The 23,561-nt window shown below is 44.1% G+C and overlaps 1 protein-coding gene across 2 annotated transcripts in view; it reads left to right on the plus strand.

Annotated features, from left to right (window-relative positions):
- C2H10orf67 (chromosome 2 C10orf67 homolog) overlaps nucleotides 1-19,333 on the plus strand; it is a 120,944-nt gene extending 101,611 nt beyond the window's left edge. For both annotated transcript variants that reach the window (XM_039521675.1, XM_039521674.1), the window contains one exon: nucleotides 17,526-19,333. In XM_039521675.1, coding sequence (XP_039377609.1) covers nucleotides 17,526-17,590 — 65 coding nt within the window. In that variant the 3' untranslated portion in view covers nucleotides 17,591-19,333. The remainder of the gene's footprint in view (nucleotides 1-17,525) is intronic.
- Nucleotides 19,334-23,561: the final 4,228 nt, after the last annotated feature.

The raw sequence follows: 23,561 nt of genomic DNA on the forward strand, positions 1-23,561 counted from the left end.
GGAACAATCAGGTGAGGCAGCTTGGTCAATCCAGCCTGAGTAAAGGCAGAAAACAGACTCCTGGCAGAAAGAGCTTCAGAAAATAAAAATGGGTTGAAAAACAGTGGCTCTTCTAAGACCATAGGCTAAAAACGCCTGGTCAGGCTGGGCACTGCAGAGAAGTCACCACGCATTAAAATGGTCATTATAGATTGGAGGCAAATCTAAACTGTGTAATCAGCCAGGTGCCAACAAGAAAATGTGAAGGTCAAAGCCCATCCTCCAACACGATGGAGGATAGAGAGGGCAAGCTAGGAACAGAATATGTTTGATCAGGATGAATCGAAGTACCCAAACAGTCCTTCAGCTGGTTAGCTAAGGCCCTGGATAAAATTTTATAATTGAAGCAGAGAAAGAAAATATGTTTACAATTCTGAAAATCACAGCAGTCTCCCTTTTTGTGCAGCAGGGTAATCACTGCCCAACAGCAGCGGAGGGGTGGCTCTTTCTCCTTGATACACTCCAGCATCATTATAAATAAGTCAGGACCAATAAGATGTCAGAAATGTTTGTAGAATTCAGACGGCAGCCCATCAATATAGGGGGTGTTGCCCGTAGAGAGCTGCTGGACTGCAACAGAGACATGACAGCATGGCATCCAGACACCGCTGCACCTCACCAGTTAGACAGGGTAAGTCCTGGTGCAGCTCTGCCATCGCCAGCATATCACAGGATTCAGACAAATACACAGTACTGTAAAAGGAAAGAGCTGCTTTCCGGATCTCAGCCGGCTCAGTCATCAAATAACCATTTGGCAGCTGGAGACAAGAGACCTGCTGACAGTCTGCAGTCTTCTTCTCCAACCCCCCCTCCCTCCTCCCCCCAAAAAAAAACCATGCGGGAGGATCAAGACTATGCAGCTGGATACAAAGGGCCTGAACCAGGCACCCTTCACCTTCTCTTCCAGCAAGCATCTCGGGAGTCAGTACTTCTCAGAGTTTGGTGAATCCACACTGGGTTCCCCATATTAAGGTTGCCATGAAGTTCCAAGATATCTCATTCCAGGGCATACGTGGCCTGATGCAAGGACCATGTGGTAGCCTGGGTATACTGCTGGCAAAACAGTTCGATCTGGACTTTCATGACATACCACCACTTTTTCAAAGACTTATAAAGGGGCTTCTTCTGCAGCCAGCCCTCCCAAGGCACAGTGAATATCTGGGTGAAATTCAAGTCCTGTAACAATTTGGTATTAAAGTGCCAGTGGGAAGAACAGACAGGAAGAAGAAGACACACACTGACAGAGACATAATGATGATAAGACAAGTGAGTGGGAAACATGGAGGACTGAACAAACATATTCACACTGGCCTTCATGGTATAAAAGCAATCTAGCCCCTGAGATGTAGCTGGGAGTAGCTTTCAGTCAGAAGTACTGCCTAACAGTGGGTTGGGAGAATTACCAAACATTTCTATTAGCCCAAAGGTCTATAGGAGACTATACAGTTCCCTGGATGACTGAGGGTGTAGCTCCTCATGGTTCCTGTCTAAAACAAACATAGAACAGTGCAAATGAAATCCCCTTCCAAGACAGGTCACAATCAAACATGGCATGTGCAAGTGTTTGTAAAAAGGAGACATTGTCTTGCCCCAGTGTGGGCACATACACAATAAAAAGATTAAAAACAACGGTGCCAACATGTGTCTCCACCTTGAGGAGCTGGCCCTGCACAATCTCCTTCACAGAGAGGATCTGTGTCCCCGCACCCTGGTAAAAGTGAACAGCTACCCCAGCAGTGACATTGGAGCCATGGCTCAAGAAAGCTTCCCTTTCCCATTCCTTCAACCAGTTCTCCTGATTATCAGGATCTGAGTGCGTCTCTTGCAAAAGGACCTCAGCCCATTTTTGTCTGAGAAATTCAGAGTTGTGCCCTTTCATGACCATCCCAGCATCCATTAATATTTGCAGAGCCAAAGTTGAGCAGCATCCCAGAGACTAGAAGGAGAGAGCCAAGGAGCAGAGAGAAACAATGAAAAGCAGAAGTACTTGAGAAAAAAAATGAGCCAATGGGAGGCTCGTATATTTTGAACAAGCTCTGCATGCTTCCTCAAAATACTCAGCAACTTTTTGAGTTGGCAGTGTTTCCTATGATCACCCAAGGTATCTCTTAAGACAAAAGTAGCTGAGTGAAAAAAGTGCTGTCAGTCAGGAAAACAGGCCTTGACCTCAACTCCCCGCTTCCCGTTAGTGCTATACAAGAAGTCACTAATCTTCTGCACACCGTACCCACCCTTCCTATCTAGCTGATGGCCTGGGACATCAGAAATCAGTGAGGAGTCAGAGAGAGATCATCATCATCCTCTCCACCTCCCTCAGACTCTGCCAGCTTAGAATAATATTGAACTGCTATGTGAATAATGAGAATGTTACAAAAGGAGAGAGATTCAGTGGAAGAAGCTGGCATATCTATTTTCCCAAGAATGATAGGCAGCACCGCCCCAGGCTGGGACCTGGTGTCATCACTGTAACATGCAGGATTGGGGGCTTGAGGGCTCACCATGCCAGGGGAAGGCAGCACCTCACTGGGAGCTCCAGTCATGGATCCACCACCCACAGCAAAGCAATTCTTCTTAGGGCACACAGCTCCATCCTCAGCCACGGCCAGCAGCTCAAGGGCCTCCACATTCCTAGCCCTTTTAGAAATAGTCCAGCATAAATCTATCTTCTTGGTCTGTTCTTCACCCCTATAATGTGTGACTGCTTGCTCTGTAAGGAGAAGCTCCTCAACTTCCAGGGCTATCTTCTGTCCAGGCATAAGTGATGGGGTCATAACAGAGAGTTTCTCTGGGGAGTGCTGCTCCTTGGATAATGGCAGACCACATGGGCAGAAGGAATAGTCTGACCATGCAGATGCAGGCTTCGTCTCCTGGTGGTCCCTTGGTGTCCCAGCCCCTCCCCACTATCCTGGGGTCCCATATTCTTACCAGGGAACCCAGAGACAGTTGTACATGAATAGTAACCCCTCCATTGACCAGGGTCACCTCAGACATGGTGTTTCATTTTTTTCCTTCATTGCCCCATTTGGTTCCTCTTTTTGTTTTTGTTTTTGTTTTGTTTTTTCAGTGGCTTTTCAACAGTCTGGGACTAGTTTTCTCCTGTGTTCTGGGAGCAAGATACAGTGCTCACATTCAGAAGGTTTCATTCCTGGCTAATTTTTTTCTGGGCCAGGCAAAAACTAGCCATTCTGAAATCTCTCTAGAACTGAGTGGCCAGGGTAGAAGACTGTGATGTGCTAGATTGTGGCCCAGCTGCAGATCGATTACACCTTTTATAAATTACTTTTAACCTGGATAATTTTTGGTTGATTTGGTGTGTTAACAATATTATGAGTGAACTTAGTGATGATGATGCTTTAGTGATTCATGTTTAATGTTCGCTTAGGGTGATTTTATTTTATTTCATTCATATCTTTCTGTGTAAATATGGTCATTTTATAACATTTTTAGTAGTTTTTCATGCGTTTTATGTGAATAAAGTGTTTTTCATGTCATACAGACACCCTCTCTGCATGAGGACTTTTGATCCCTTCTCTCTTAGTATCAGGTGTAACAATCAGATGGCAACAGAAGGAACCACAAATTACGTATACTGATTCGAATGGGTATGCTTTGAATTTGGCATGACAGGATGCTATTGAAAATAATATTATCCTAAGAGATACTCTTGTAACTGTTTACAAAATTGCTAAATTAATTTTAAAATTACCCAAATAAGTTGTTATATTTCAGGACATTAAATATGTAGTGTTAAGTACATCACCAGGTATCCGTGTCCTCTGTCCAACAAGATGGACTCTCCGAGCAGAAGCATTGGTTACAATTTCTGAGAACTATCTTACCTTGTGCAGCTTGGGAGGTAGTGAAGGATACAACAAAAGATCCTGAAATAAGTGTTTGAACTGGTGGCACAGTAGCTCAAACAGAGAAGTTTAACTTCCTCTTTGGTATTGAACTATGACAAAAAGTCCTAAACATGGTAGACAATCTGACCAAAACTCTGCAGGGGTTGGACTTTTCAGCAACAGAAGGACAGACTTACATGAAAATGACTGACTAACTCACTTCAGTCCATCAGATCAGAAGAAAGTGATAATTTATTTTGGGAGCAAATCCCCCAGAAAAGTTTAAAGTTGGAGAAAGTCCAGAATGCCTGAGCTTCCAAGGAAGAGAAAAATTACCAAGAAAATGTAAATAGGGACAGTTGAACCCAGCTACCCAAATTCAGCAAAGGAATTTTATAAGTACATCTGCTTTGAAGTAATTGATTTTACGTTGTCTAGTATTCAATCAAAACTCAAACAGGCTACAAAATTATTCAAATCTTGAAGCTCTCCCAACCTAGTCAAATATGACAGAAATGTGAGCTCAAGACATGCTTCAGGGATATGGTTCTGAAGTCAGCCAGGATTGACTCGATTATTCAGCTTCATCTGTTTCAAATAAGCTGTCATCTTGCAGAAGGATTGTTGATGTCAGTTCAACTATCCAAGCCAAACATGAGTTGTTTTCAGAAGTGGTGAAGTGGATAAAAATGATTGTGGTGATACCAGCTACGAATGTTGTAAGTAAGAATAGTTTCAGTGCTTTACTTAATATTAAAAAATGGCTTCGATCCACAGTGGAAGACTCACAGCTTAACTGGTGTATGATTTTACCTATATACAAGGAGAAAACTGATCACTTATAGCTTTCAGATGTTGCAGAAGAATTCATTTCAAGAAGCCCAGGGTAAAGATCATTGTCTGGAACTTTTTCAGATATGTAAGTCATTCTTTTTACTTGTATTTAAAAAAATTAATGCTTTATTGAGTAGTTTTGTATTATGACTAAATTCATCCACTTTTGATAACGTGAGACAATTGAGCTCCTGTTCAAGTCTCAGTACCTGATTTTTTTGGTGGGGTAGGGATTTGTCTTGTGTAGCCTCAAGTTCCACCTCACTTAAAAACTACTTGCTTACAAAATCAGACATAAAAATACAAGTGTCACAACACACTATTGCTGAATAATTGCTTACTTTTTCATTTTTACCATATAATTGTAAAATAAATCAATTGGAATATAAATATTGTACTTACATTTCAGTGTATAGTATATAGAGCAGTATAAACAAGTCATTGTCTGGATGAAATTTTAATTTGTACTGACTTCGCTAGTGCTTTTAATGTAGCCTAACAAGGCAATATCTAGAAGAGTTGATGTACCCCTTGGAAGACCTCTGTGTACCCCTGGTGGAGAACCACTGCTCTAGACAAATTCCTGCACAGGTAGCCTTCTGCCTACCTAAATTTCCCCTTTCTGTTTCAATTACATACAGTATTTTCACTTCTGTCCACGATTTTGTTCTGTTGCTATGCACTGTGTGACAAAGTCAGGATGGCTGCAGGAGGGTCTGGGAAAACAAGTACATTAGCCCTAGAATGCTAAGGGCCCTTTTTCCTACAAGCAGGGAAGGGGTTACTTCAGGTCAATTAGGGACACCTGAATCCAATTAAGGGCTGCCTGAAACCTGCTAAAATCTCTCTCTTGGTGAGAGAGAGGAGAACGAGGGTGGGAGATAGGCTTCTCCAGTATAAGAGACTGTGCTCTGCCTAATAGGGGAGACACCCAAAACCCAGTGCCTTTGTAGGGGAAGGACTGACAACCCAGGGGCCAGCAACAGGACAACACCTGCCCCAGTGAGGGGGCCAGGGAGAGATATTCCCTTTTTGTTTTGGTGCTTTATAGACTTGTTCCCCTTTGTTTGGCAGAGGAGCACTTCTCAGGCCTGCCCCAAGGCCTATCGGGAAGGCTCTGAAAAACAAGCCCTGAAGAGGGAAGACAGACATGCTCCAGAGTGGGGGCTGATTTACCCCAGGCCCTGTCCCTGCCAGAGAAGGGAGCGCTGAGCCCGGCGAGGCAGAAGGGGTGCCTTGCCACAACTGTTATAGCTGTTAAGTTACACTGCACCCCAGAGCTAGCTGTATTTAAATTTTGGGTGAGGTTATCCATTTGTATATACTATACACTCTGATGAAAGGCACCATATAACACCATGTATAGCAAATGAGAAATTAAGCAATACAGTAGATGGAGAATTTCAGAACAATTAAATCATGTTTCAGCTGCAAAGCATCAGGCATTAGACATTGACTTAAATGTCCCAAAGACCAGCCATCAACTAGAAATATCCCGTCTGACATTTCATATTACTGTTATGAAAATGAATTGCTTCATCAAAATAAAAGAAGGTGTTAGACCCAGGCATCATCTAGAAACTCCAATTATATCCAAAGCTTAGGGCTTGTCCACACAGAGACTAAATGGGTGACAAACTGGGGTGCAAATCTACAGCACACTAAGTCACGTGTGGCCCCTGCTATGGTGTACTAAAGTTTTGGAGTGTGCTATGGAACTTTTACTGCATGGCAGCACAGTCCACATGGCAACTTGGTGCAGGCCAGGCCAGTACACAGTACATTTACACTCCACCTTGCCACACACTAAGAAGTCTCTGTGTGGACAAGCCCTTAACTCTCCTTTTCTCATAGATAATTGGAAACTTTCCCATAGCGCACACAAACTTGTTATGCAGTATAATATGAAATGTCTTTCTCTTTCTTTACAATTATGCTTTAGAACAGGGGTCAGCAACCTATGGCACACATGCCACCTTTGGCACGCGAGCCGATTTTGCCTGGCACATGGCTGCCAGCCGGGGTCCTGGCCGCCGGCCCTGCTCAGCCCTCTGCTGGCTGAGTGAACGGAACTCCAGGATGGCAGGAGGCTGAGCGAGGCTGGCGGCCGGGACCCCAGACCAGCAGCAGGTGCGCCCCCCGGCTCCCCTCTCATCTCGCTCGGGTTCTGCGGCTCCCGGGAGTGTGAGCCGCTGGAGTGCGGGGCCCTGAACATGCTGCGGGAGGGGCAGCAGCGGTGGCTCGCACTCCTGGGAGCCGCAGAGCCCGAGCGCGGCAAGGGGGGAGCTGGGGGGCGCATAGGGACCTCCGCCTGCATGCATCTGCTTCAGGAGCCCCCCGGGTTGGGGGGCATCAGGCCACAACATGGGCAGGTGTGCCCCCCCGGCTCGCCTCTCACCGCACTCGGGTTCTGCGGCTCGCGGAAGCGTGAGCCGCCGCTGCCCCTCCTGCAGCTCCCCCCCCTCCTGCTGCCCCAGCACTCCTCGTGGAGTTTTGCCTCCACATGGAGCCAGTGTCTGACTGGCATGGGCATGGTAAGGGAGTCGTGAGGAGCTGTCAGGGAGCAGAGGGAGAGTTGGATGGGTCGGGAGTTCCGGGGGTCCTGTCAGGGGGTGGGGAGTGGTTGGATGGGGTGTGGGAGTCCCTGGGGGTCTGTCTGGGGGCGAGGGTGTGGATAAGGGTTGGGGCAACCAGGGGATAGGTAGGGGGTAGGGCCCTAGGGGGTTAGTGGGGGTCTCAGGAGGGGGCATCAGGGGACAAGGAGCAGGGAGGCTTAGGGGGTGGGGTTCTGGGGGGCAGTCTGGGGCAGGGGTCCCAGGAGGAGGCAGTCAGGGGACAAGGAGCGGGGGGTGGGGGTTTGGGGCTTCTGACTGGGGCCATCGGGGTGGGAAGTGGGAGGGAGTGGATGGGGGCTAGGGCAGGGCTCTCCCCTCTTTTTTGATTGTTGAAATATGGTAACCCCTAGGCGAGGGGGGGGGCCAGGGGGTGCATGGGGGCTGGTGCCCGCATACATCCACTGCATCCTGCAGGAGCCCCCGGGGGACGGGGACGCCGGGCCACAGCCTGGGCACGAGGGGTGCGGGGGGCGCAACTGCTCCCTGCTAGCAGCGCCGCTGCCTTTGCAGGGCTGCTGCCCCCCTGCACCACGCTGGCTCCTCCATGGCTGGGGCTCGCTGCTGCCGCAAGCGGGACACTCTGGCTCTCCGGTGCCTCTGGAAGGCGGCTTCTCCCTGCCAAGCTGCTGCAGCAACCCAAGCCCGGCAAAGCCAGTGAGTGGACTTGGGGTGGGGGCCACCAAGGTGGGGTGGGGAGGGCTCATGGTGGAGGGCTTTGCACCCTCCAGGGGAGTTCAGGGGGCGGGGAGGGAGGAACCTGGTCTGGGGAGCAGCCCCTGGGCAGGCTGGTTCCTGGGGTCTATAAAGGCTCATTGGGATTTGCCCCTCAATGAACCGATGTGCGGGGGGCGTGGGGGGGTGCAAGGTGGAAGTTTTGCCTAGGGCATAAAATATCCTTGCACCGGCCCTGCCCCAGGGGGTGCGGGCACCCCAGGTTAAGAACCACTGCACTAAACTGATAAGATCTGCATTTTAATTTAATTTTAAATGAAGCTTCTTAAACATTTTTTAAAACTTGTTTACTTTACATACAACAATAGTTTATAGACTTATAGAGAGAGACCTTCTAAAAACATTCAAATGTATTACCGGCACATGAAACCTTAAATTAGAGTGAATAAATGAAGACTCTGCACACCACTTCTGAAAGGTTGCCGACCCCTGCTTTAGAATGTTCTGCATATTTTTCTGAAAGAGAATCGTTCACTAAAACAACTGATTCTCAGTGAGTAAGGAACTTTAAGAAGAAAGAATAATTCTTATAAAATTACATATTTACTCATGTTTGTTCCCTAACTCACTCTACTCTAGCTGTGAAGATGTGTTTGGGGGTCTGATCCTGCACTGAAGTCAATGCCAAAGCTCCCACTTGAGTTCAATGGTGCACAATCCAGCCCTTGTTCTGTATCCCTTTCCACCTCTTGCCAAACCATATATAACTTTAGCTTTTCAGCACCATGGACACTCTGCACTGTTCACACATTCTTTCAGCTAGTACACTTTCCTAGTGAGAAATTTACTTTGTTTTGTAACTACATATTTTCTAAAGCCAATTCTGAACAGAAATTATGGTCAATCAACATTATTCATAGTTAGTGGTGGCCTTTTGTTCATCTTCTAGGGAGTTGTGGCTTGTTTAATTCAGAAGATTTGGCTCTCTTGGTACCATTTATCTTATTTGTTTAGAATAAATCTTTTTTCTTTTTGCAAAAATCAAACAAATTACAAAAAAATAATGATCTTCTAATACATTTGACTTAAGTGTAAGGATCAGAAGGAGCACTGCATTCAGGTAAGACTGGATGAACCTATAGCTTGTTTACTATTACTGTGACTATTTGAATTGTACAACTGGACACCTAATTCACATGGTGGTGGTTCTGTTTCCTGTCTGGATTAGTGGAATTAGAAATCATAGAGATTTCAAGATGACTGTGCTAACTCTTCCAGCATGAACCTTATGTGAGCCTATATTCACATGAATTTTTCTGAGGTGTTCGCTTTCTGCAAATACTCTTTCAGATAAATCACTGAGAAGAATGTTTGTAGAAAGTAAATTAAAGAGGTTGTTATTCACACAAATCTTAGCAAAAAAATGTTTGTGATATTTATCTAGCTGTACATTTGGGACTGCCCATATCCAAAGCCCCTTTCATGTAGATTGGGCATGATTGTTTTGTTTTAAAGTCAGTCTCTGTCCTTTTATAATTGAACACACTGGGAGCATACAGGAAATATAACACAGAAAAAGAGGGTGTGTGTAAAGGTTTCAATGGTTAACAAAGATTATATTTTAGAAATATTATAATTTTAATAAATGAAGACAATATTTCATAATGAACATCCTAAAACCCCAAGAGTCTGTACACAAAGGATGGCCCTATTCTGCAATCTTACTCACACTGAGTGCTACTTACTTATGCAAATAGTTCCATTTTTAGTACTGCTCAGCATGACCAAGGTCCATAGGGCCTAATCCAAAGATTTAAATCAATGTAGAAGTCCACATAGACTTCAATGAGTTTTAATCAGGCCCATAAAGAATAAATTAGGGCTTATCTGTACTACAGAGCCTCTGCCGGTATATCTGTACCAGCAAAGCCTCCTAGTGGAGATGCCGCATAAGTTGGCAAAAAGAGTTCTCCCAGAATAGCTAAACCACCTCCCTGAATGGCATAAACTATGCCAACAAGAGCACTCTTTTGTTGGTTTAGTTGCATCCACAAGGGGTTGTGCCAGCATAGTTATGTTGGCAAAGGGGGTGTGATTTTTTCACAATCCTAACCAACATACCTATATCGCCAAAACTTTGCAGTGTAAACCAAGCCTCACTTCTCATCTTTATTGAGGAATGAGAATGATCCATCAAGATAATTGTGAAATTATTGTGACCTCTTCCACTGCATTGTACATGGTTTCATAACTAGCGCTTCAGTTAGATCAGTATCTTGATTTTTCTGAAACACTGATATTTTGATATTTGATAGCAGAAGAGGTACTATTTTAATCTAAAGGTAAGATGTTGATGATTTATTCTGAACAATAATATGCTTTCAGCCAAAAGAGACTGATGTATTAGCAGAATTTTTTATGTTTCAAAAGTGGTAAATATACTGTAGGTTACAGAAATTATGTATAAAGGGAATAGATAAATAAGCCTGTGATATAAGAAGTAGTTAGTATAGTCAAAAGATGAATGTGTATCTTCCAACATTTTTTAAATTGTTATAAACAGGTGTAATACATTTTATAAGTAAAAATTTGCAACAATTTTTATTCTGTTTCTATGTAATAATGATAAATTTGGACAGCTAAGACCATCTAAGACTTCCATTGTATGACACGCACTGCAGTTGATTTTATGTACTCTAGAAGACTTTTCTCACAGTCCAGTATTTGGGTACTATTGACTTTGTAATCTCTAGACACATTCTTAATGAGTAGAAAAGACACGAATCTCTGAGATAAAAATGCAAAGTAACAGTGACTCTTTACGTGGGTTGTCAGTAAGAGAAAGCTCAAACATAAATATCTGATGCACAGAGGTAACACAAATTATTCTGATAGATTACATTGTTTGTTTCTGTTTCAAATTACTCTGTCAATCCAGTAAGAGGAGGTTAAGAGGTCAGTCTAAAAGTGCTTGAAAGGACACTGTCAAAGAATTTTTTCATACATTTAAAATCCATATTTCACTAAATATTTATAATAATATCTTAGCTGCACAAACCAAATAAAGATCCTTATCTAATTAAGAGACTTCTACTATAATCAGTGGGAAAACTCCCATTAATTTTAATAGGAGCAGGATCAAACCCTTACATGTTAAATTAAAACCAGATAAACTGGTTTGCTGTTGAAGGTCTTCAATAAATGTTGCATTCCTGGAACTGATATGGTTTAAAAAAAAAAGTGTGTCATAATGGGGTTATCTTTGTTTTTTGTTTTGGGGTTGGTTTTGTTTTCTGTGGGGGAAAAAACAGAAAATTACATGGACTTTAAAAACAGACTCCAAAACTTGCCCTCTTTCCGTACACCTATCTTATTATGCTTGTTAATGTCCCTTTAATATGGTGATAATTGCCCCAAAACTGTAGGTAGTTTTAGTGGTTTTATAGGTAATTTTACAAATACTGGATTAAAACTCCTATTAGCCTGGGCAGATGCATGACTGGTGTGTGAGTACCAGCATTACTCCCATATACAGAAAGGATCAGATCCTAAGAGGTTCTTTAGCATGTTGAGGGTTTTTTTCTGAGTGCTCTCCTCTCCCATTGAAATCAATGGGTTTGATCCTTCACCTACTGCAATCATTGGCAGCTCTCTCATTGACTTCAACAAGTGTGGGATTCGACCCATTGGCAGTTGAAGATGCTGAACCCATTCAACAGTTGGTTCTTACTGATTTATAAACATATTTTTGGTATAAAGATACCCCATTTCTTTCCTGGTTTTGTGTCCATCCCCCCGTTCTTTCTTCTGGCAGTTTTCAGTGCACAGTGATAAACTTTGGAGTTCTGGAGTTGTGTAGTGACATTCCAAATGGGCAGAGAATGAACTATTTCTGTGCTGACTCCATTCATAAACATCAATCAGGCTGCCCACCTCTCAGAATTTAATCAAGTCCAGAGATAGCAATATATTGCCCTACAGTTAGACAGCTCCATGTTCTCATGGACTACAGCTCATAAGTTGGCCTATTCTTTGGGGAATTAACTGTGTCCCAGCTTCAGAACCACTGACACACCTAGTAAGAGCCACATGTGTATTCCTTATATAACTCAACAATTTAATCCATAGATATCAAACTACCCTTAAAAAGAAAGTAAATATCAATACCCCTGTTTCACAGATAGGGAAACCGATGTGCAGAAAGGTTTAGTGCTTTCCCCATGGTCACAGGAAGTCAGTGGCAGAGCCAGATTCTCCATCTTTTGATCTACCCATGGCACTGTATTGCCTCCCTTTACCAAGATGCATTGCATGTTGGTCTTGATACTCAACACACTGTTACTGGAAATGTAGTCTGCATAAAACAAATTATGTTTTCATTATAGAATGATTCACTGGGAACCATTGAATAAAAAAAGATTATAACGTTTGCAGCTAATGTCTTGATATCATCCATATCACACTGCAACTGGACAAAGTAGTACAGATGCGACAGCAATGGGAAACTTAGATATAGGTACATTTCTGAAAAATGAAACCTGTACATAAAATTTTAAAAATAAATTATAGGATTTAGCTTAAATAAAAGAAACTTAATTTCCTTTCCATAGAGTCAACCAGGGACTTTTTTTTTCATATCATCCAGTACTATAGGTAGGATACTTGACTTAATAAAAGAACTGAACAAAATATGTGACAAAGGAACAATATGATTATGGAATCTAGAGTGTCTGAGAACAAACATTATTGTGGTCAGAAAAGGTGCCAGAAGCTGCTTTGTATTACCCTACCACTGGCATTAAGTCCTGTTTCTGATTAAGGACTATTTGTCCCACAAGGAAAACATTCTTCCTTTTCAGACAGTCTCCAAGTTTAACTTGGACATAGCAAGAGCAGAGGGGAGCTTTTAATTGATGGTGGTGGTTTTAAAACTGGCACAGTTATGGGTACTGCACCGTGTAGGTTTGAGTATTAAAGATATACAAGTTATAACAAAAGTTTATCATCTATAGATCACCGATCTAATGTAGTGAACTGAATATATCTTGGAGCAGGCACTCTATTTGGTTACACATCTACAATCAAGGGGAGGGAGATAGCTCAGTGGTTTGAGCATTGGCCTGCTAAACTCAGGGTTGTGAGTTCAATCCTTGAAGGGGCCATTTGGGGAACTGGGGTAAAAATCTGGGGATTGGTCCTGCTTTGAGCAGGGGGGTTGGACTAGATGACCTCCTGAGGTCCCTTCCAACCCTAATATTCTATGATTCTAATTCCTGATGGCACTCCAGTGGAACAACAGCAGGGATCACTTTGGCCCATCATGCTTAAAATGTCCAATTCCTGTCTGAGAGCTGTCTTGCTACCTGTACGGTGCACAGAAGAGCACTAAGTTTGTCTTCCCTGTGTTTATAAGGCTTGACCAGGCTAGGTACTGAACATCCTCCATTTCCATTTTTTCTTTAGTTAGCACTGAAGGCGCTCAGCACTTGGGATCAGCCTCTAGCCCAGAGTACAGAAATAATCAATGGTCACAACCATAAAAAACTCAGCTTGAAGATTGTGGATCAAGTTCTCCGCTGCGTCCAAATAGTGCTGGTCGCAGCAGTGAGATGGGGCTATCAAGAAGTCAGTTATAGTTCCCCAAGTCCCTGGTCATGCCCCTTAGGCACAGGATAGAACAGCCTGGGGGGTGCTATAAATGGCATCAGCTGACGGGGGTCTTCTAGCGACCAGCTGGCTATTGCCAAAGCGCATTGTTCTCGGACCACTCCCCCCGCCCTGCTCCAACACATCCCCTGCTTCGGGGAAGGAGGGGTAGTAGCTGATTTTGATGACTCTTCTGTTGGAGACTTTCGCCAAGGGTGGCTTGAGGGAGGTTTCTCTCTCTTTGCACCCTATGGATGAAATCCTGGCCCTACTGAAGTCAGTGGGAGATCGCCATACCAGATATCAGAGCGAAGTGTGGGTGCGTGTGTATATATATGTTTGGAAATATTTTTAAATATTCTGTGTGTCAGGACACACAAAACCAGGGAAACAATAGGTTTGCCATAAATGATTGTTTGATGTTCTATTTTATGATGTAATGTGTTTCTGCTGTAATCATGTAAATATAAATTAGACAGCTTAATTTGTAAATGTTCTGATAAAATTACTGCAAAATGCCAGTAGGACATGACATATTCTTGACATCATTGAGGCTGAAAGATTTATGGAACTTTGGCGGCTGATTTTACTCATGAAAAAGACAAGGTTGGAAAGTTGGCTTGTTTATTCACTAAATAGTCTCCTATGCCTCTTCCAATATAAACCATGGGAATGTGGAACTCAGACCAATATTGACAGTATCTCATTGAAACATTATAGTGATAACTTTATCAGTGGTATGTGACACAAGATGGCACCAGACCATAACGTGCTGTCTTCATATGTCTACAAACATTTTAGATAAACTGTTTGCTTACTTTTAAAGATCTCTGAAATGCTGTTAGCACATGTATTTGTTTTACTGAATTTAACGTCTATACTTTTCAAATGGTTTTAATTCATGGGGTGCCAAGAACAAGAATAAATTACAAAATCACATTTAATGTTAGTGACTCTTTAAATGGATTTTTTCATTCAAACTTTGTCATTAAAATAGAAAGACCTTTTGGTTGTGACCATACAAGCATAATAAATTGTGTATGTTTGTGATACTGAATGAATCTTGCCCATATGCTGCACTGCAAGGCTACATGAATGAAGCATTTACCAAATCAGGCCCACCACATTAAACAGAAAAACAATCTTTATTCATGGTAACTTATCAGTTTCAATTAATCAACCTTAACAATAGAAATTCTGATGTGTTCAAGCAACTTGAAAGCAATAGGTCATCTCCAGGGCAGCCATGTTGTGTCTTTGTGCCTATGGCTTCACACAAAGCAACATCTCCAATAAATGTACATATACAAATTCATATGTGTGCATATATACATATAAGCACCTAGCCACACCAAGGCCTATAACATACAAGTCTGCATGTATGTACAGTACTTGTTTACCTTTTTGTCCTACAAAATGTAATTGTTTTCCAGTATTTTTAAGCTCTGTAAGTTTAAACAAAGGAAAAGAAATTTCCATTGGATGACCATCCTTTCAGTTTCTCTGCTGCTATGTGAATGGCATTGTGAAAACCTTTCCAATGGTATTGAAAAGGGGTAACCATTGGTTTGATTTGGTTACACGGTTTCCTAAAGAGCTCCCTCCCACTGCCTTAGGGTCTGTGAAAGGTCTGTGACCTGTTTAGAACTGCCAAGTGAAATGTCATGTCGCCCCTCCCAAATGGGAGTATCTGCATTCATTTGATCAGTATAAAAAATGATTGGGGATGGCGAGATCAGTGCTTTTGAATTGCAATTTATACCAGTTTACAAAAATGCACATTGTTGGAAAAGAAAACATGGAAGTGTTTCTTTCTAAATTGCATTACCTGTGAAATGTCATTAGTCTTTTTAGGATATTTACATCCTATTTTTTACTATCTAAAAGAGAGACTTAAAATGAAGAAATTCCGTATTGGTTGTGATATTAATGAATATTGTCCTAGTTAATGTCTTGTGTTTAGGTTTGCTATCAAATATTTGGGGGACGATCTTTCCTGATTCTTTTTCAAATTCTGTTTATAGTTTTGTAGCCACTATTACAACTACCATTAGAGGATATTGGGTGATGCATAAATTTTCCTCACTTTAGTGAAATGACACAACGATAGTATTTTCCAGAGATTTAGTTTATGTAATATTGAACATTCTTCCTTTTCGTGTTAGGTGCATTGCCCATTGATTGCTTGTCCATAGATGTATTCATTAAATACTTAATTTGTTTCATTTAACTAGCTACTTCCCTGGGCGCACACACATAATCTACCCCCCGAAAGTAACTCAGGATGGGATGTACATATTTTAAATGTATAATGTTGAATGTATTATCTGTAGCTTTCTGTTTACACTGAAGTTATATCTAGTAGATGTCCAGCTCACAAAGGGAAGGCATAAAGTCTCTGTGACGCATTGGTGATTTCAGGAAAAGGCGTACATCCTATGTTCTCTCTATGAAAAAATATACACCTGAATATTCTGTTTACAATGCATCTTCTAGTTATGTCAACACTGAACGGATGGCGTTATTCGGTAGTGTTCGCAGTTGTTCAGAAAGCGCTGAAAGCAGGTCCTTTTGTGTTCTCCAGTGGCTTTCAGGAGGACATTAGTCTGGCAGAAAGCATTACCTTTCCCAAAGAATTAGAAATGTGCTGTTCTCATCAGATGAAAAGGGACGTTTGATACCTTTGGGGTTCCTATAAAGGGTTCTGTGGGTGCCCATTGAGTTTCTTCAACTTTCAAAAAACAAAACTTCCGTAATGGAATAGGTGACAGCTTTAATTCATAATACGCGCTTAATTGATGAGATGGCATAAGCGTTTCTTCCTACACATGATCAACAGTGTTGAATTTAAAATAGCAATTTTGCACCGAAATTTTATTGCATCAAATTTTGTATTTATGTTAGCATTTGAAATGAGAATGTCAGCTCTTTAGTCGGTAGTACTCCGTGTGAGATACCTATATATACATATATACGGTATTCTGTATGCTTCCCCCCTACCCCCAATAACTCAGAATGTAAATCTGCCTCCGACATCAACGCCTGGACCCAGAAAATCACTGCTCAGCGTGATGGCTAAGCACTTCTGAATTGTGGGTCTGTAAGGAGAAGTGGAGCAATGTCTACATAATAACCCCCCAGTGCTGACCACCATCCAACACTAGCTGCTGTTTTAAAAAATAAAAAATCATAATGTACTAATTATAAATGGAAGGCGTAGAACAAATCAACATTAAATGTAGACTAAAATGAACATACATCCGAAAAAAAATAGGAAAAGCAAAAGTTGTTTTGTTTTACAAGTTCACCTGGTCTGTACAGGCTATTGTAGAAAGGGTCTGGCAGATTGCTAAGGGCTCAGTGCTACTACACCGTGGTAAACCAAAGAGGGACTTGGATCATAAAGATGACACAGTGGTTTAAAACTAGTGAGAAAACAAATGAATGGCAAAGTTAAAGCTGAGCTTCAGGTTTGTATTGACTAGTGGGCACTGGTGGCTGTATTGCACATTTAACTGCGCTGTTGTAGTCGATAGTACAAGTGTCCAGAATAACTGGGGGGCAGAGCAGGCTTTGCTGGTGTGCAGACGGAAGGCTCGGTTATGCTGTCACTTTCAGAAGTGGATCACTATATTTCAGAGTATATACTTTACATTGCTGCTCACAAGAAACCCCAAACGCCTGGTGTCACCTAGTGTGTATCAGGGGAACGCACAAAACAAACTCCCGAACACCTTCATTCTGTTTAGGAAGTGATCTGAAATAATGCAACAAGTCGAGCAAGTTTGAGCCTCAGCGTGAGTAACTTTGTTCTGACATGTTTCCTGCATGATTTGTGCCCTGATGTTTCATGTCTTCTCCATCTTTTCTCTTTTAGTTTCTGGGGATGAAGAATTTGTTGGGGGTCCTCCTTTTCCTTCACCTCCGTCCACGTTAACTTGACAATTGGAGCAGTGCCTTCTGTGGGGAGAGGCAGAGAGAGAGCAGGATCGCAAGGAAATAAATGCTCATAGGTCTTCATATGGTCCCGGAAATGTTTCTCTGTGTTGCCTCGCTAGGAATCTGTGAACACTTTGATTCTCCAAAGTAAGGTAGTGTATATTTGAAGTTAATGACAGGAATTTAAAGAAGCAACTCTCCCACCTGCACGCTTTCCTTTCTTGAAGTTCTAGGTGATGATCAGAATGGGGATATGAACGTGTATCCGATGACATTCCATCTTGGCTCCATATTTGTTCCATGCATGGCCTGATTCGCAGTTCTACTTTTTTTTAAGAGCAAAGTTTTATTCTGAGTAAAGACTGGACTTCAATCAAATACACCACCAGCCTTGTTTAGAAACTCCTACATTACACCACATGAACGTTAAGTACCTTGCTTTAACTGATAGTTTGATTTAAGAGCTAGTCCTTAAACTGAGCAAGCATAAACGGCTGGAAGTACAAGGCTTTGATTGCAAGCTTTTGAACCATAAGCAGAACCCGATCTTGACGCCTGTAATGACGTCAGTAGCTCCATCGAGTTTAATAAAACTTAGAGAGAAGACAGACTGCATGATTTGTCCCTTAGATTCTGCCTAGCCCAATAGCTGGAGTGAGTTTAGTGGCATTGATGTTTTATGGGCTATTGATTCATATTTTCTTTTTCTTATTCATTGACATCTCTATTTTCAACGCTATCCAAAGGGACTTAAATTATACAAATTAAAACATTGCCATAGTTACCATGAACTGGTAGTTTGAGAAATGACAAGTTACCAGCCAATAGTCTAAGCAAATCTGTGTGTGTATCATAGATGTGTGTTTAAGGTGTTGTATAAATATATAATATTGTGTTTTAAAATACTGGCCAATAAATGTAAAAGCGCTAATTTCCTAAAGTCGTTGTGAAAAGCTTTCCGTCCTACCTTTCTTTGACGACTACCAAAGCAAACTAAGAACTGCTTGCTAGTGTCATTAATAATCGACTGCGTTCAGTACATAATTTTCATTTCCATTGATCTGTTTTGCAATTTGATTCAACTTCTCCTACATGAACAACGTTAAGAGGTTCATCATTTATGCTGGGCAAAACTTTCATAATACTTCGCAAAACTATTCCTTAGATCGCAGGAAATATGTTCCTTTTTGGTGTCCTGTAAAGCTGAAATGTTTAACCCTGGGTGGATAATTTAGTAGATGACTAAAAGACTGAAAAGGTTTAATGGGAAAAAGCAGCCTTATTTCCATCCCATGCCCATATAGTTGCACGCTGCAGTCCACCATTATTCGAGCTTCATCTACTATGCACTATATACCACCGTCTCCAAAGGATTGTTGCCCTAGAAACGTGTTTTAAATCTCCTGCTATATATCAACACCTTGTTTTAGCAGTCCTTGGCTGAATTACAGTTACACAGTTTGGCGCTTCTTTCAAATTTCCTCCCATCACTTTGGCCAAAGAAAGGAATTTTTCTCCTTTAGAAATGAATTGGCTTAATTAGTAAGTAGATTAATGGCAATTGCTGGTGAGTTGGTTTCCAGCAGAGTTTCACCAGAGAGGGTTAATCGGAGTCAGGTCTGGAATCTTTCCCAGAACTGGCTGCCAGCCATTTCCGTCAACCAATCAACCCCATAAACAAATGCCCTACCAAGTGAAATCGTGTTTATATTCTTACTGTCATCCTGCTAGAGTAATTTCCCCAAACAGCGGCAACTTCGGAGTGTGGTTGAAACTGATAGCTCTGAATTTGGGTTTAATACCCAGCTATTAAGAATACTTGAAATGTTCCATGTGATGTAAGAATGTATTTGTTGGTCAAATCAGAATTCAGTACACATGAAAACTGGCTCCAACAATAAAGGATCCTTATCTGTAACAATCTGTTCTAAACTGATCATAATGTGAGGCAATAGCAATAACTTAAGATCTAGAATATTGCAAAACACTCCCAAACTCCATTGCCATAAAATATGGTACGAACAAGGAAAACCTTAAGCACAGCGCTGCACATTTTGCAGTCTTTACACTTATCTTTCCATACTGATAAAAATGCATTCATAGTTTAACACGCAGCTGCATTAGGCTTGCAAAAAAAAAATCCCTGCTGAGAAATGCATATAATAGGAAAAACAGATCGGCTGGACAGCAATGTAATTAATGCCAGAAAGGGCTGAGGCCGGTTTCATAGTTTGTCTTTTGAGTATATCAAGACGAGACCTGGTGAAAAATGACGCATGCTTTAGCATTTCAGAAAGCTGGCAACTGGCAGAGCCCCCCTCCTCCCCTTTTAACTTTATGCTGCTGAACAAAGGGGTCGGCAGAACTAGCTAGGTTGTAATGAGTTCTATGTCCCTAGCACATTAAGTGCATCATGGAAACATATTGTATCGAAATAGTTTGGAGGAGAATACTGGGGATGAAAGAGAATGGGTGCTTTGATCAGCTCCCTGGGGTCCTGAGTGCGCACAGACCGACTTGCAAGAAGTTATTCAGCTCCAGCTAGACACACTTACAACACCATTCAAAGAAATTTGCATATCTGTAATTTATCACATTTGTCCCGAACATTTTTGCAAGGTAAATAAAAGTTGTCTGAATAAAAAATATCAATCATCAGATGCGGGGGGGGGGGGAGAGGAAACTGTTTAAGGCAGACCTCAAAAGTCTGCTCGATGCGAAATAAAACTTTTACCCATAACATTCACAAAGTTTATTTCACTGAGTCCCTCTGACAGCAGGTTAAATGCTAATAAGACGATTGGCAACAGCTTCCATCGAACCGCTAACCAGCAAAGCGGGCGGTTTCTCCTTGTCTGAGAAGTACAACTCCCAAAACCTACTTCAGGACCCAGGAAAACAGATTTGTGGCTGTTATTGTGCAAAGACAGGCTCACACCTTGTAGAGAGCAACGAAACGTTTCGCTGCAGTCTCTGAGGCCACATACAGACCATGCGATGCCGTCCCCCCCTTCACAGACTTGCTAATTTCAGTATTTCTTGTTACACTAACAAAGCTTGTTTGCAAAAACTCGCTAACCCAGGCGGATTAAAGATGCGCGGGTCTGTGCAATAGGAAAAGCCCCTTTCTAATGCCCCACTCGCACAAGAGAAAGGCGAACAGGCAGGCATTGTTCGGCGTTTTAACAAACTCCAGTTAAACAGCAAACAAGAATCTTCAACTTGACCTTGGGAAGGGGCTCTGTGCTCTAGATAATCTATCACCCCACCCCGGTGACAATGATGTATTTCCAAGTATTGCCCGATGAAAAGATTGATAAATTCGCCGCTGCACAGCCTGAGCGCTTTGGAAAGAGGCATGCGCCTCTCAGCCCCAGGTCTTGGGGGAGAGCGCCTCGGGAGCCAGCCCACGTAAATCAGCCCTGTAATATTTCTTTAGGGGCACGAAAAAGCTGTGGACAACACTTCTCATATTAAACGCAATATTTCTTTGCTTTGGCGGGGGAACAAAAGTCATAGCAAGACGTCTTTGTGGCTAATTCAGTCAAAGGCACATCCCTGGTTCCCCTGCAGAAAGGTCAGTGTCGTTGTGTATGGTCCACCGAGGGGGTGTTTTCACAGTGCAAACGGAGCCAGCTGTCCCTGTCAGACTCTCACCACTGGGGAGCACACACTGCGTGGCTGTTAGCCACGTCGTACACCTGCGAGTGTTACCGGGTCCCAAGCCCTTCCAACGCCTTTTCTTCTTCTTTCCCCAAACTTTGCCAGCCCAGTTCAAGCCCTTACTGACAGCACCGGGAGCAGGGCAAACGCTGGGAAGGGAGAAGCTTCGCAACTTCTTGCGGGTGCCTATGGGGCGCCTATCAAAGGGGCTTCCAGTCTGCGTGTTACATGTTTGAGAAACTGCCTAGTAATTTCACGAAACTTTAATACGTCTGTGTTAACGGAAGGACCCCTTGTTTAACCCAGAGATTTCCTTGCAAGCTGAGGCACCACACGGGGGCCGTAGCCAACCATAATTCATTTATAAGTGGCTCGTTTTGGTTTTGATTTTCGTTTTATTTGCATTGCATAGAACAGGGAGCAGTCTCGCAAGAGGCAGCTTGTCCCATCTCTTCCATTGCCAGCATTTTAAAACGCAAAACTCCTGCCGCACAGCTAACGATTCAGGCAGGGTTTGACTCCTGCTCCGGCTAGCGGGGGAGCCCCAAGCTATCGCTTTAATTGGGACGGGAACCTAATGAGCTGAAGGATTTAGTTTGCATTTCAAAGTTGACTCCTAGTTCTGTGCGCGTAGACCGGGGCGGTTGGTAGGGTGGCTAGAGCTGCAGGTCTGCAAAGTCATTTCACTGGGATAGGTCTTAGGGGCTATTTTGTAGTTCACATAATTGCTCAGCCGCTGCTCCCGCAGAAGACACCCACATTGCTCCACTCGAGAGTGCGTGGACACCACAGACCATTCGTGTAGCCTTATTGCTGATGATAGGACGGGACCCTCTGTGTGTGGGGTAGGGGGGCGCAGTTAGCGGGGGGCATGGCTGAGCGAGCCCGGCGCTTTGGGATAAAGGCGAGGCGAGCCAGCCGGGGAAGCACTTAGCGCCGAAGTTATTCTAATTCGTGTAGCTCTGCTGTCGCCTAAGGTAAAAAAGACGGAACAAATCGCTCTCCCCGAGCAGGGCTGTTCGCTTTGTGCTCCCAGCTCCCGGGCTGGGGATGGCACTGGCTGCCCTGCCCCAGAGGCTCTGGCAGCGAACGCGCCTCTCTCTCGCTTGCTCTCCAAGCAGCTCAGTGCAACAGGTTGCCCGGAGCAGGTGCACTGGCGGGGAAGGGGGATGAGTTGGCGCTGCAGGCAAAGGCCCAGCAGTCCTGGGGAGCCGGCCCTGGGTGCTGATGCTGTGCAGGGGGCAGGTCCTCCACGCCGGCGCCCCCAGGCTCACAACGCCGCTGGCCAAGCAGCCCCGGCGCCTCTGGCCAGGGAGCTGTGCGGCTGGCACCGCGGCATCCAGCGAGCACTGCCGCCGCCGCCCCTGCGGGAGGGGGACCCTGCTCTGCCCCCCATGGCAGCCGTGTGGGGGGCTCCTTACCCCGGGAGGGATGGTCGGTGCCCTGGCAGATCCTTCGGGGGTGCCCCAGCCGCTGCCCCCGAGCCTCCCCAGCGCCTCCTGCGCCCCGGCCAGCCCTGCCTTCCCGGGGCCCCTCTTGGAGACCTCCATGCGCAAAGTGGCCAGGCCAGTCGGAGAGCCTGCGTCTGCGGCCCGTTCCCGGCTCGAGGGGCCACCGACGGCACCCGGGCACCGGTTCACTCTGGAGCTGGAAGCTGCCTCCTCCCTGGGGCCGCCTCGCCCGGCTCCTCTCCGGTTCCCCGGAGCTCAGGGAGCAGCGGGGAGAGGCGGGGCGCATGCGCGCCTCCGGCCGGGGTCCCTATACAGCCGCTGGCTGCAGAGTTTGGGGAGAGTTTGGCCAAGTTTGCCAAGGAGGCAGCGGGCGCTCGGACGCCTGGCTCAAGTCGCTGGGGAGCGGGGCTGAGGCCCCGGGGGGCTCCCAGCCTGCGGCTCAGGGGGGGCTGGGGGTGGGAGGCGGCAGAGGGGGGGGGAGGAGAGAGGTCTTTGTGTGGCACAGGGAGACACTTGCGCACAAACGCAGCAGCGCGCTTAGCCATGGAGGCCTCTCTCCAGCGAGGCCACCTCCGCCCGGGCGCGCTTCATTTACAGCCTGAGCCATTCATCCCCCCTCCCCTTTGTTCGCCTTGAAAGTAATGCTGTGAATTAAAAGAAATGACAATATTTTCTGTCTGCTTGAAAGTCCAAGAGAAGGGCCCTTGAGCTTGGCAAAAATCAGGCAAATCATTCATCATGCCACCCCGCACCTGTGGTCTTGGCATTGAAAACCCTTCAGACCTATTCCTATTAAACTTAATTATTCCCCCAAGGCACACAATGGTTGAAATGGAGCAGGTTGGAGTCTGTTTATTGGT

This window comes from Mauremys reevesii, linkage group 2 (assembly GCF_016161935.1).
Source record: "Mauremys reevesii isolate NIE-2019 linkage group 2, ASM1616193v1, whole genome shotgun sequence".
NCBI lineage: Eukaryota > Metazoa > Chordata > Testudines > Geoemydidae > Mauremys > Mauremys reevesii.